The sequence below is a fragment of the Trachypithecus francoisi genome, unplaced genomic scaffold (genome assembly GCF_009764315.1).
Source record: "Trachypithecus francoisi isolate TF-2019V2 unplaced genomic scaffold, Tfra_2.0 Lachesis_group4, whole genome shotgun sequence".
Classification (NCBI taxonomy): domain Eukaryota; kingdom Metazoa; phylum Chordata; class Mammalia; order Primates; family Cercopithecidae; genus Trachypithecus; species Trachypithecus francoisi.
The window spans coordinates 115,586,771-115,598,822 of NW_022681469.1; the positions used below are offsets into that span (position 1 = coordinate 115,586,771).

The 12,052-nt window shown below is 56.8% G+C and overlaps 1 protein-coding gene across 1 annotated transcript; it reads left to right on the forward strand.

Moving 5' to 3' along the window:
• The first annotated feature begins 6,369 nt into the window (after positions 1-6,369).
• Positions 6,370-11,756, forward strand: GNB2 (G protein subunit beta 2). The gene is made up of 10 exons (XM_033192228.1): positions 6,370-6,540; positions 8,786-8,931; positions 9,134-9,172; positions 9,291-9,397; positions 9,945-10,008; positions 10,091-10,253; positions 10,345-10,411; positions 10,689-10,890; positions 10,983-11,199; positions 11,281-11,756. The coding sequence occupies exons 2-10, from the start codon at positions 8,875-8,877 to the stop codon at positions 11,385-11,387; spliced, it is 1,023 nt and encodes a 340-aa protein (XP_033048119.1). The 5' UTR covers positions 6,370-6,540; positions 8,786-8,874; the 3' UTR covers positions 11,388-11,756.
• Positions 11,757-12,052: the final 296 nt, after the last annotated feature.

Genomic DNA, 12,052 nt, shown 5'->3' on the forward strand with positions numbered 1-12,052 from the left:
TGGGAGGCTGAGGCAGAAGAACCACTTGAACCCAGGAGGTGGAGGTTGCAGTGAGCCGAGATCATGCCACTGCACTCCAGCCTGGGCAACGGAGCGAAACCCTGTCTCAAAGGAAAAAAAGAAAAAGAAAAACTACCTATTGGGTACTGTGCTCACTACATGCGTGATGGGATCAATTGTATTCCAAACCTCAGTGTCACACAATTTACCCATATAACAAACCTGCGCATGTAACCCGTGAATCTAAAATAAAAGTTAAAAAAAAAAAAAAAAGAGGCCGAGCACAGTGGCTCACGCCTGTAATCCCACGACTTTGGGAGGCTGAGGTGGGCGGATCATGAGGTCAGAAGATCGAGACCATCCTGGCTAACTCGGTGAAACCCCGTCTCTACTAAAAATACAGAAAGTTAGCCAGGCCTGGTGGTGCTTGCCTGTAGTCCCAGCTACTCAGGAAGCTGAGATAGGAGAATCACTTGAACCCAGGAGGCGGAGGTTGCAGTGGGCCGAGATCGCGCCACTGCGCTCCAGCCTAGGCAACAGAGTAAGTCTCTGGCCGAGTGTGGTGGCTCACACCGGTAATCCCAGCACTTTGGGAGGCTGAGGCTGGTGGATCACTTGAGGCCAGGAGTTCGAGACCAGCTTGGGCAACATGCCAAAACCCTGTCTCTACAAAAAAAAATACAAAAAAATTAGCCAAGCATGGTGGTGCGCACCAGTAGTCCCAGCTACTGGGGAGGCTGAGGTGAGAGGATCATCTGAGCCCAGGACACTGAGGCTGCAGCAAGCTGTGATCACGCCTTGGTGTCAGACTGAGACCTTATCTCAAAAAAACAAAACCAAAAACACCAAAAAAAAATTTTCTCCACAGGCACTTCAAACCTGAAACTTCCCAATCTTAAACTCTTGATTGAGTAGCTAGGACTACTGGCGCACGCCACCATGCCCAGCTAATTTTTTGTATTTTTAGTAGAGACGGGGGTTCCATCATGTTAGCCAGGATGGTCTCGAACTCCTGACCTCGTGATCCGCCCACCTCAGCCTCCCAAAGTGCTGGGATTACAGACGTGAGCCACCGTGCCCAGTCTTGTTTTGTTTTGAGACAGGGCCTGGCTCTGTCACCCAGGCTGGAATGCAGTGGCACAAATTTAGCTCACTGTAACCTCTGCCTCAGGAGTTCAAGTCATTTTCCCACCTCAGCCTTCTGAGTAGCTGGGACTACAGGCGCACGCCACCATGTATTTTTTTTTTGTAACGACAGTCTTGCTATGTTGCTCAGGCTGGTCTCGAACTCCTGGACTCAAGTGATCCGTCCACCTCAGCCTCCCAAAATGCTGGGATAACAGGTGTGATTCACCATACCTAACCCTAATCCATATTTCAATGTCCATCTGCCTCCTCTATAGATTGCAGGCTCCATGAGGAGGGTGCACCTGTCATTCACAGTTGCATCCTCATTGCCTAGGGCAGTGCCTGATACATCATCAGTATACTGTATATATACATCAGTGTATATATGTACAACAGTGATGTATACTGATATATACATCAGTAAATATCAACGGAATGAGTTAAAACAGGAAAGCTTATTAGCACAGAAACCAAAGCAGAAGCAGCAGCACACATGCCCTCTTGAGATTGACAAAATTGTGCTGTAGTCCTAGGCTGCTGGTTGTTAAGTGACTTTAGGGAAGTCACTGTGGCCATCTGCAGATTGAGGAAATTGACGTAATTATCTCTGAGGTCCCTCCCAAATTCTCATGTGTAGTTGACCTCTATTATCTATTGCTTATATGTCACTGAATTGGCAGGTATGCATAAATAGAATTTGCACCTAACTATGAATGTGATTGTGTATATTTTCTTTAAAAAAAATTGGGCTTTTGTTTCTCATATTGAGAGCTCTGTTTTGCCATTGTTGAATTTCTCTCAGATTTCCCCTCGCCCACCTTCAAACTCTACTTCCTTAGACAGATTTGGCAATAGCTTTGTAAGTGATATGGACATAATTGCCTACAATAATGAAAACCTACAGGATTCTTTTTTCATTTTCCCTTTGGCATGTTTACTATTCCCTGCCCCACCAGGCAGGGAATTCTGAGTGTGTGAGTGTGTGCACCCCTTGCAAAGACAACTACTATGTTACTAACATACTCGATTTGGAAAAAACAATCGTAGGCTGGGCGCATTGGCTCACGTCGGTAATCCCAGCACTTTGGGAGGCCGAGGCGGGCGGATCACGAGGTCAGGAGTTCAAGATCAACCTGGCCAACATGAAACCCCATCTCTACTAAAAATGCAAAAATTAGCCAGGCGTGGTGGCACGCTCCTGTAATCCCAGCTACTAGGGAGGCTGAGACAGGAGATTCACTTGAACCCAGGAGGCAGAGGGTGCAGTGAGCCGAGATTGTGCCATTGCACTCCAGTTCTGAGTGACAGAGCAAGACTCCGTCTCGGGGAAAAAAAAAAAAGAAAAAACAATTGTTTTTGAAAAACGATTTATAATGTCTTTCACAGAGACTAAATGAAGAGTATGTTTTGATACTTTTTAAAAAACAATTTTGTCTTTTTAGATTCCGATTCATGTGCACATGAATGTACCCATGTACATGGTTATATCTCATGATGCTGAAGTTTGGGGTACAATTGATCCCATCACCCAGGGTACAGTACTCAATAGGTAGTTTTTCAACCCTTCCCGCCTCTAGTAATCCCCTGTGTCTACTGTTCCCATCTTTATGTTCGTGAGTACCCAATGTTTAGCTCCTACTTATAAGTGAGAACATGCAGTATTTGGTTTTCTGTTCCTGCATTAATCCACTTAGGATAAAATCCTCTAGCTGCATCCATATTGCTGCAAAGGACATGATTTCTTCTTTTTTTTCTTTTCTTTTCTTTTGCCTCCCCTCCCCTCCCGTCCCCTCCCTCCCCCCTTCTTTTCTTTGTTTCCTTCTTTCTTCCTTCCTTCCCTTTCTTCCCTTCCCTCCCTCCCGTCTTTCTTTCTTTCTCTCTTTCTTTTCTTTCTCTTCCTTCCTTCCTTTCTTTCCTTTCCCTCCCTCTCTCTTTCTTTCTTTCTTTTCTGCATCCATGTTGCTGCAAAGGACATGATTTCTTCTTTTTACTCTTTCTTTTCTTTTTTTCTTTCCTTCCCTTCCTTCCTTCCTTTTCTTTTCTTTCTTTTACTTTCTTTTCTCCTTTCATCTTTCTTTCTTCTTTTTTTTCTTGAGTCGAAGTCTTGCTCTGTTGCCCAGGCTGGAGTGCAGTGAGTGGTGTGATTTTGGCTCACTGCAACCTCTCCCTCCCGTGTTCAAGCAATTCTCCTGCCTCAGCCTCCCCCAGTAGCTGGGATTACAGGTGCGCGCCACCACACCCAGCTAATGTTTGTATTTTTAGTAGAGACGAGGTTTCACCATATTGGCCAGGCTCGTCTCAAACTCCTGACCTCAAGTGATCTGCCCACCTTGGCCTCTCACAGTGTTAGGATTACAGGTGTGAGCCTCATCTCATTCTTTCTTATGGCTGCATGTTTTTATACTTTCAAATTACAAGGACTCAGTGAAGGCTATTCGTTGCCTTGACCTTCCCAAAGCAGTTCCACAATCAATCGGGTTCTCAGTTAAGAATCTGAGACTTGCAGGGCAAATGCTGTCAGTACCCCCATTTAACAGATGTGGAAACTGAGGCCTAGACCTACATTCTTTTTTTTTTTTTTTTGAGACGGAGTCTCGCTCTGTCGCCCAGGCTGGAGTGCAGTGGCCGGATCTTGGCTCACTGCAAGCTCCGCCTCCCGGGTTAAGGCATTCTCCTGCCTCAGCCTCCCCAGTAGCTGGGACTACAGGCGCCCGCCACCTCGCCCGGCTAGTTTTTTTGTATTTTTTAGTAGAGACGGGGTTTCACCGGGTTAGCCAGGATGGTCTCGATCTCCTGACCTCGTGATCCGCCCGTCTCGGCCTCCCAAAGTGCTGGGATTACAGGCTTGAGCCACCGCGCCCGGCCTAGACCTACATTCTTGTCCCTTTACAGAAAAAGTCCCTGGAGGAGGGGGTTCATCTAGAGGCTCGTACAGATATACTGGAATGTACAGTAAAGTTTTGGCTGCCTGGGTTCATACCTAAACTCTGCAGCCTCAGGTCTCTTTCCACTACTAGAAGATGGGGAGAAGGCTGGGTGCTGTAGCTCACGTTTGTAATCTCAGCACTTTGGGAGGCCGAGGCGGGCACATCACCTGCGGTCAGGAGTTTGAGAGCAGCCTGGCCGACATGGTGAAACCTCGTCTCTACTAAAAATCCAAAAAAAAAAAAAAAAAATTAGCCGGGCATGGTGGCAGGCCCTGTAATCCCAGCTACTCCAGAGGCTGAGGCAAGAGAATCGCCTGAACCCAGGAGGCAGAGGTTGCAGTGAGGCGAGATCATGCCACTGCACTGCAGCCTGGGCAATAGAGTGAGACCCTGTCTCCAAAAAAAAAAGAAGGCTGGCTGCAGTGACTCATGTCTGTAATCCCAGCACTTTGGGAAGCAGAGGCGGATGGATCACCTGAGGTCAGGAGCTCGAGATCAGCCTGGACAATACGGTGAAACCCCATCTCTACTAAAAATACAAAATTAGGCGTGGTGGCACATGCCTGTAATCCCAGCTACTCGGGAGGCTGAGGCAGGAGAATCGCTTGAATCTGGGAGGCGGAGGATGCGGGGAGCCGAGATCCTGTCATTGCACTCCAGCTTGGGCAACAAGAGTAAATCTCCGTCTCACAAAAAAAAAAAAAAAAAAGAAAGAAAGAAAGAGAGAGAGAGAGAGAGAGAGAGAGAGAGAGAGAGAGAAGAGAGAGAGAGAGAGAGAGAGAGAGAGAGAGAGAGAGAGAGAAAGAAAGAAAGAAAGAAAGAAGAAGAAAGAAAGAAAGAAAGAAAGAAAGAAAGAAAGAAAGAAAGAAAATGGAGAGAATGTTAGCACTTAATTTCCCAGCATTGTGAGACTTAACATATGTCAGCCTGGGCAGCATAGCGAGACCCCACCTCTACCAAAAATTTAAAAATTAGCCGGGCATGGTGGCTGGAGCATGCCTGTGGTCCCAGGTACTAGGGACACTGAGGCAGGAAGATCACTTGAGCCCAGGAGATTGACGTGGCAGTGACCTACCATCACGTCACTGTACTCCAATTAAAAAATAAGTGTGGGAGGCCGGGCGCGGTGGCTCAAGCCTGTAATCCCAGCACTTTGGGAGGCCGAGACGGGCGGATCACGAGGTCAGGAGATCGAGACCATCCTGGCTAACACGGTGAAACCCCATCTCTACTAAAATATACAAAAAATTAGCCGGGCGAGATGGCGGGCGCCTGTAGTCCCAGCTACTCGGGAGGCTGAGGCGAGAGAATGGCGTAAGCCCGGGAGGCGGAGCTTGCAGTGAGCTGAGATCCGGCCACTGCACTCCAGCCTGGGCGACAGAGCGAGACTCCGTCTCAAAAAAAAAAAAAAAAAAAAAAAAGTGTGGGGCCAGGCGCGGTGGCTCACGCCTGTAATCCTAGCACTTTGGGAGGCCGAGACAGACGGATCACGAGGTCAGGAGATGGAGACCATCCTGGCTAACACGTGAAACCCCGTTTCTACTAAAAATACAAAAAATTAGCCGGGTGTGGTGGCACACGCCTGTAGTCCCAGCTACTCGGGAGGCTGAGGCAGGAGAATTGCTTGAATCCGGAAGGCGGAGGTTGCAGTGAGTACAGATCGCACTCCAACCTGGGAGACAGACTCCGTCTGAAAAAAAAAGTGTGGAACTCAATAAATATGAGTTGTTATTACAGTGGCAAGCCCTGAAAGGGGGTCTACAAAAGCCCAACGGGCGAAGCTGAGGAAATGCCTGGGCACGACCCTTCTCATGGCATTCCCGGGGCGCCCGCATCAGCCCGTACCCACTCAGGATTGGGGACTTTCTCGGAATCGCGCTTCTTCTTCGAGCCGCCTCGAGGCGGGCCCAGTCCAGGTCTCTTTAGCTCCGCCCCCTGATGAGGGGGCGTGGTCTCCTCAGGGCCGGGGCGTGGCCCAACCGGGAAATGGGGCGTCGAACTCCCCTTCCCAGTCTGGAGCCACCCAATCAAGGCGGGGCGGGAGACCGATCACGTGACCCGCAAGCGGTCTCACCTTCCTCATGTGCCAGTACCACCTCCTCCAGTCCCAGAGGGGGGATGTCTTACTCCTTTCCGGGAAGCAAACCCTTTATTTGAGTACGGTTTGCGTCCACATAGCGTGAGGGTGAGATCCTTGGGAGCCACTGGGACCGTCTTTGCCCCCACGGTGGAGTCTTGTCTCCTGGCTTCCCCCAAGTGCGAGGCAGTTGGTCTCGCCCAGCCGGGTCTTGGGCGCGGCGGCGGCAGCCGCGTCACTGGCGGGCGGGATCCCTCCGCTCTGGGGAGGCAGCGCTGGCGGCGGGGTTGGAGCCACTGAGGAAATCCATCCGCGCCGCCGCCGCCGCCGCCGCCGCCTCCGCCGCGGAGGAAGACAGCGCCGCCCGCGCGCCGCCAGCGACCCCGCCGTAGAGTCCCACCGCCACAGGTACCTCCGCTGGCAAAAGGAGTCCTCGCGCCCCCCAGCCCCAATTTCCCGCGGGGGAATCTCTCTTCCTTCGGTCTCCCCAGGCTGGCCTCCTGGGAGCGGACGTAACTCCCCAGACCTCCCCTCCCTTCCTATCTGGCCCCGTAGCTCCCAAACCCGGAAGGGGAACCGGGGGAGGGGGGGACCCTCGCCCCCGACCGTGTGTGCACTTCCCCGCACCATCAGCGAAGTTTTTGCCCGACCCCAGACCCCAGCCCAGCCCCGACTGCCTCTTGCTCCCTTGGAAGTTGGGGGGCTAAATTCGGGGCTTCCTCTAGGCCCCGCCCCGCCCCCTTTCCCCACCGCCACCCACCCTCCCGCCTGCCCCCGGGGAGCACCCCTCGTGTTCTCCACTGTCGCACCCCTGCCGGCCCTCGCCTTGCACAACCCCAAAATCGGGGAGAAGCAGGCAAGGCCGCGCGCCACCCTTCCTTTAGTCTCCACCCTACCCCCGATTTGGGTTCTGCTCGTGGTTTCTGGCCCCACTCCCCGAAACCGGAGCCCTCGGCGCCCTATTCCCTTTACAGATCCCCACCCCAAGCCCAGCTCCCAGGCACCCGCCCCCCGCCCCCCGCCCAGCTTTCTTTTGGGCAAAATGGAGGTCGTGGGGGCTGGAGAGCCAGGCCCACTGCGCTTCGCAGCGCTGCACCAGCCCGCGCCTCCCAGCTGCCAGATCCAGGGACCCTCCCGTCACCTCTCCTGGGCCCCGCCAGACCTGCGGAGGCGGTGGCACCCCCATTTCTCTATGGGACCCTGGCTGCTATATCCCTAGAATCTGGGGGCTGCTGAGGGCCCTGAGGGGTAATGGGGACCGAGGGCTGAGAGCGTCGCCCCCGCCCCCAGTTTATTCCTCCAGCCCTGCTTCCTTCTGCCCTGGGCCTCCGGCGGTGCCGCCAGGCCTGGGCTGCTAGTAGCTGGAAGAGGCTTTGTGCGGGCCTGGGTGTTGGGTGGAGTAAGGAGTTGTGCCTGCGCCCCCCACACCCCGATTTTGAGGGTCACCCCCTGGCACTGGCGTAGAAAGCTGAACTTACAAGGAGGGGAAATGTCAGTGGGGAATAGGAACGCCCTGTGCCTGGGGGAAGTGGGAGCTGGGTGGGGGACGCCTGGGCCGGCCGAGTGCAGCGTACGGCCGGATCGCACAGGTGTCCCGCGGGGGTGAAGGACTCAGGCGCCCCGAGCGGAGCCAGCCAAGCCCCTGGGGCCCGGGCTCGAGCCCACTGGCTGGGCCCCCCAGGTGTCCAGGGCGCCGGGGCTGGGCCGCCTGGGGCCTCCCGCCCGCGCCTGGGAGAGAGCAGCTCCGCGCCTCGGGGCCGGGACCTGGTTGCGGAGCCGTAATTACTCGAGAGCGGCTCCCACGGGCTTTCTGCGGGCGCGGCGGGGCGGGCGGTCTCTGCGCTGGAGGGAGCAGCGGCTCGGGGCTGCCTTCCCCGCGGTTGTCACCCCCACCCGCGGCGGACAGCTAATGGGGCGCAGCCGGACCAGGGATTATCCGGGGTGAGCCGTCCAGAACCTATTAGCGCCCAATCGGCTTTTCCCAAATCCTGTAAACAGCCACCCGGGCCGGTTCTGGGGAGGGGCGGGAGGCTGGGTCGGGCGGGGGCGATGGGGCCGGGGGTGGGGTCACCCACCCTACAGGTCTCAGCCGTGGATGCGGTTGCCTTGGCAACGGGGCTAGGGTGGGGGCATTTCACCAATGAGGTGCTCTCGGTCCGGGTGACGGTTGCCTAGGCAACTCCACGAACAGCCCAGCTTCCCCCTCTGGTCGCTCCCCCCCACCCGCCACCGTCGAAGCTGGGGGTGTGTGTGGAGGGTGTGCGCCTTGTGGGGTGAATTTCAGGAGGCACCTCCCCTTTTAAAATTAGGTGCTTGGAGGGCGGTGCCTGTGCGGGCTGGGGCAGACGCCAGGTCTGTTTTCGAAGGGACACCCCCCCCCCAGTTCCTGCCGCGGGTGTCCCGCCTGGGCTGTGTCCGAGGGAGGGGTTTCCCCTGCGCTTCCTCTTGCACTTCCCGCTCCGTTTCCGGGGGGCGGGAGGAAGATTGGGGAAGTCGGCTCTTACTCGGCGACGTCTCCATTGCGGGAGACCCTGGTTGTGCCGCCGCCCCTCCCCCCTCCCCTTGCTTACCCCTTCCGGGCCGTGCTGCAACCCCGCCTTTCCCCCCACTTCCCCGGCGGCCTCGGGCCTGACGTCAGCCCTGCATCCCCCAGGCCTAGGGCCAGCGGCCAGGAGCTGCCTCCCCCAGCCCCCGTCCCGCGGCCCCCAGCCGCCCCCAACCCCGCCCCACGGGCCCGGCGCCATGAGTGAGCTGGAGCAACTGAGACAGGAGGCCGAGCAGCTCCGGAACCAGATCCGGGTGAGGGCCTGGTGCGGTATGGGCCGTTTGTGTGTACACTGCCCAGTGCTCTGGACCGGGCTGGGTGAGGGTGTTGGTGGGGGAAGGGGGAGGGCGGGCCCCTTAATGGCTCAGAATCTGATTTTGTCCACTCCTGTCTTCTCACCCTCTCCTACCCATCCTGTCTTCTCTTGCATCTCTCTGGCTCTACCATTCCCTATAGGATGCCCGAAAAGCATGTGGGGACTCAACACTGACCCAGGTGAGGGCACTAGGTGGTCAGGAGGTGACTGGGGTTGGAGGGGCAAGGATCAGAGGCCAGTGCTCGCTGCAGTCCTGCTACCTGGGCCTCCCTGAGCCCATTCTGTCCCTACCTCCAGATCACAGCTGGGCTGGACCCAGTGGGGAGAATCCAGATGAGGACCCGGAGGACCCTCCGTGGGCACCTGGCAAAGATCTATGCCATGCACTGGGGGACCGACTCAAGGTGTGTGTGTGCGCGGGCTGGCGCTGTGGGCCGAGTTTCTAGCAGGCTGTGGGAGCAGCCTCCGATCTGGCGGGGTGAGTAGGCTACCAGAATACCCAGAGTATGTCTGGAAATAAGGTGACTCCCAGACATGCCCGCCAGACCTGGACAGGCAGGACCATGCTGGTGAGAACTTGTGGGCTGCCGCTGGAGACTGTCTCTCAGGTGGCTCACACCTGTAATCCCACCATGTGGGGAGGCCAGGGCAGGATCACTTGAGCTCAGGAGTTTTGAGACCAGCCTGGGCAACATAGTGAGACCCTGTCTCTACTAAAAATTGAAAAATGAGCCGGGTGTGGTGGTGCCCACCTTGTAGTCCCAGCTATGTGGGGGAGGCTGAGGTGGGAGGATCACTTGAGCCTAGGAATTCCAGGCTGCAGTGAGCTGTGATGGTGCCACTGCACTCCAGCCTGGACAACAGAGACCCTACCTTCTCCCACCCCATGGGAAGGGGGTGTGTCTTGCTTTCACGCCATCCTTCTGCTCTCCCTACACCGTTCCCCACCAGGCTGCTGGTCAGCGCCTCACAGGATGGGAAGCTCATCATCTGGGACAGCTACACCACCAACAAGGTAGGGTGGCGCGGGGTGCGGGGTGGGGCGGGGTCACAGGGCCCTGACTGGCTCTGACCCTGGTGCTGCCCGTGCTCCACAGGTCCACGCCATCCCGCTGCGCTCCTCCTGGGTCATGACCTGTGCCTATGCGCCCTCAGGGAACTTTGTGGCCTGTGGGGGGTTGGACAACATCTGCTCCATCTACAGCCTCAAGACCCGCGAGGGCAACGTCAGGGTCAGCCGGGAGCTGCCTGGCCACACTGGTGAGGGTCCTGGCCCAGCTAGCACCCTTTTTGGGGTCGGGGGGTGCGCTGCCCCCCGTGTGGAGACCTGGCTGACTAGCTCCTTCCCCAGGGTACCTGTCGTGCTGCCGCTTCCTGGATGACAACCAAATCATCACCAGCTCTGGGGATACCACCTGGTGAGCCTCTGCCAGGGCTGAACAGTCTGGGCGAACCCACACTTCCTGCCTCGGGCCACTGTCCCAGTGCTCAGCAGGCAGCGTGCACTGTAGCCTCTCTCTCCTGGTGGGCACTAAGGGGGTCAGGGAGGGATGCATCCCCTCCCCACCTAAGGCTCTGAGAAGAGCCTCCCTGAACCCTTTCACAGGGTTGGGCTCATGTGGTGGGGTGGGGAGGGCAGGGACTCTGTTCTTTGCCCTGTCTCTTATCTTTTCCTTCTTCCTGTCACCTCTCCAGTGCCCTGTGGGACATTGAGACAGGCCAGCAGACAGTGGGTTTTGCTGGACACAGTGGGGATGTGATGTCCCTGTCCCTGGCCCCCGATGGCCGCACATTTGTGTCAGGCGCCTGTGATGCCTCTATCAAGCTGTGGGACGTGCGGGATTCCATGTGCCGACAGACCTTCATCGGCCACGAATCCGACATCAACGCGGTGGCTGTGAGTTCTGGGGCGAGCTGGGCCAGGCCCTTTCCACCAGGCTCCCGGCCCTGCCCCTCGCCCTCACCCCATCCCGGTCCGGTGTCCTTCAGTTCTTCCCCAACGGCTATGCCTTCACCACCGGCTCTGATGACGCCACGTGCCGCCTCTTCGACCTGCGGGCCGATCAAGAGCTCCTCATGTACTCCCATGACAACATCATCTGTGGCATCACCTCTGTTGCCTTCTCACGCAGCGGCCGGCTGCTGCTCGCTGGCTACGACGACTTCAACTGCAACATCTGGGATGCCATGAAGGGCGACCGTGCAGGTGAGAGCTGGGGGCCCAGGCTGGGCGGGTGGGGACCTGGAGCCTAGGCCAAATGGGTTCTGACTTTTCCCTTCCTCACAGGGGTCCTCGCTGGCCATGACAACCGTGTGAGCTGCCTTGGGGTCACCGACGATGGCATGGCTGTGGCCACGGGCTCCTGGGACTCCTTCCTCAAGATCTGGAACTAACAGCCCCACCCCCGCTGGGCCCAGGCCGGGAGGGGCCCTGCCCACGCCCACACTACAGGCCAGGGCTGAGGGGCTGGGCGCACTCCCAACCCCCTTCCCTGGGCCACGGGGCCTTGGGTCCCTGCCCTCCCACCCAGGTTTGGTTCCTCCCGGGGCCCCCACTGTGGAGATAAAAAGGGGATGGAATGGGGGAAGAGGAGGGGCAGGAGGCCCTCATCCTTCTGCTGCCCTGGGGTTGGGGCCTCACCCCTCTGGAGGGCCAGAGGCAGGAGGTGGAAACCCCAGGGGCTGGCTTTTTTAAAACTGGTTTTATTTTAATTTTTATTATATTTTCAGTTTTTCCATAAAGGAGCCAATTCCAACTCTGTACCTGGTCTCTGCCCTTGCTGTGTCCTCGTTTCTGAACTTTGCTGCCTGAGGGCTGCTGGGGGTGTGGGTGGCGGGGAGGGTATGGGGCCCGCCAGGCAGCTGGGGCTGGGGACGGGGTCTGCACTCTCCCTCAGCCCAAAGCCTTCCATCCAGAGGTTGTTGGATAAGCAGACCCCCGCCGTGGTCTCCCCCATGAGGCTGCTGACCAGAGCCAGCCTGACCAGGCGGACCCTGCTCGGAGCTCCTAGTTCCCAACTCTGCGCAGAGCCACTCATCCCCATGGCTCTCCCCAGATA

Excerpts from the sequence above, each read along its gene's own strand:
- GNB2 (XM_033192228.1), top strand. The coding sequence starts at position 8,875 with ATGAGTGAGCTGGAGCAACTGAGACAGGAGGCCGAGCAGCTCCGGAAC. Across the intron at positions 8,932-9,133 it reads AGCTCCGGAACCAGATCCGG|GATGCCCGAAAAGCATGTGG; the intron begins GTGAGGGCCTGG and ends CATTCCCTATAG. Across the intron at positions 10,009-10,090 it reads ACAGCTACACCACCAACAAG|GTCCACGCCATCCCGCTGCG; the intron begins GTAGGGTGGCGC and ends CGTGCTCCACAG.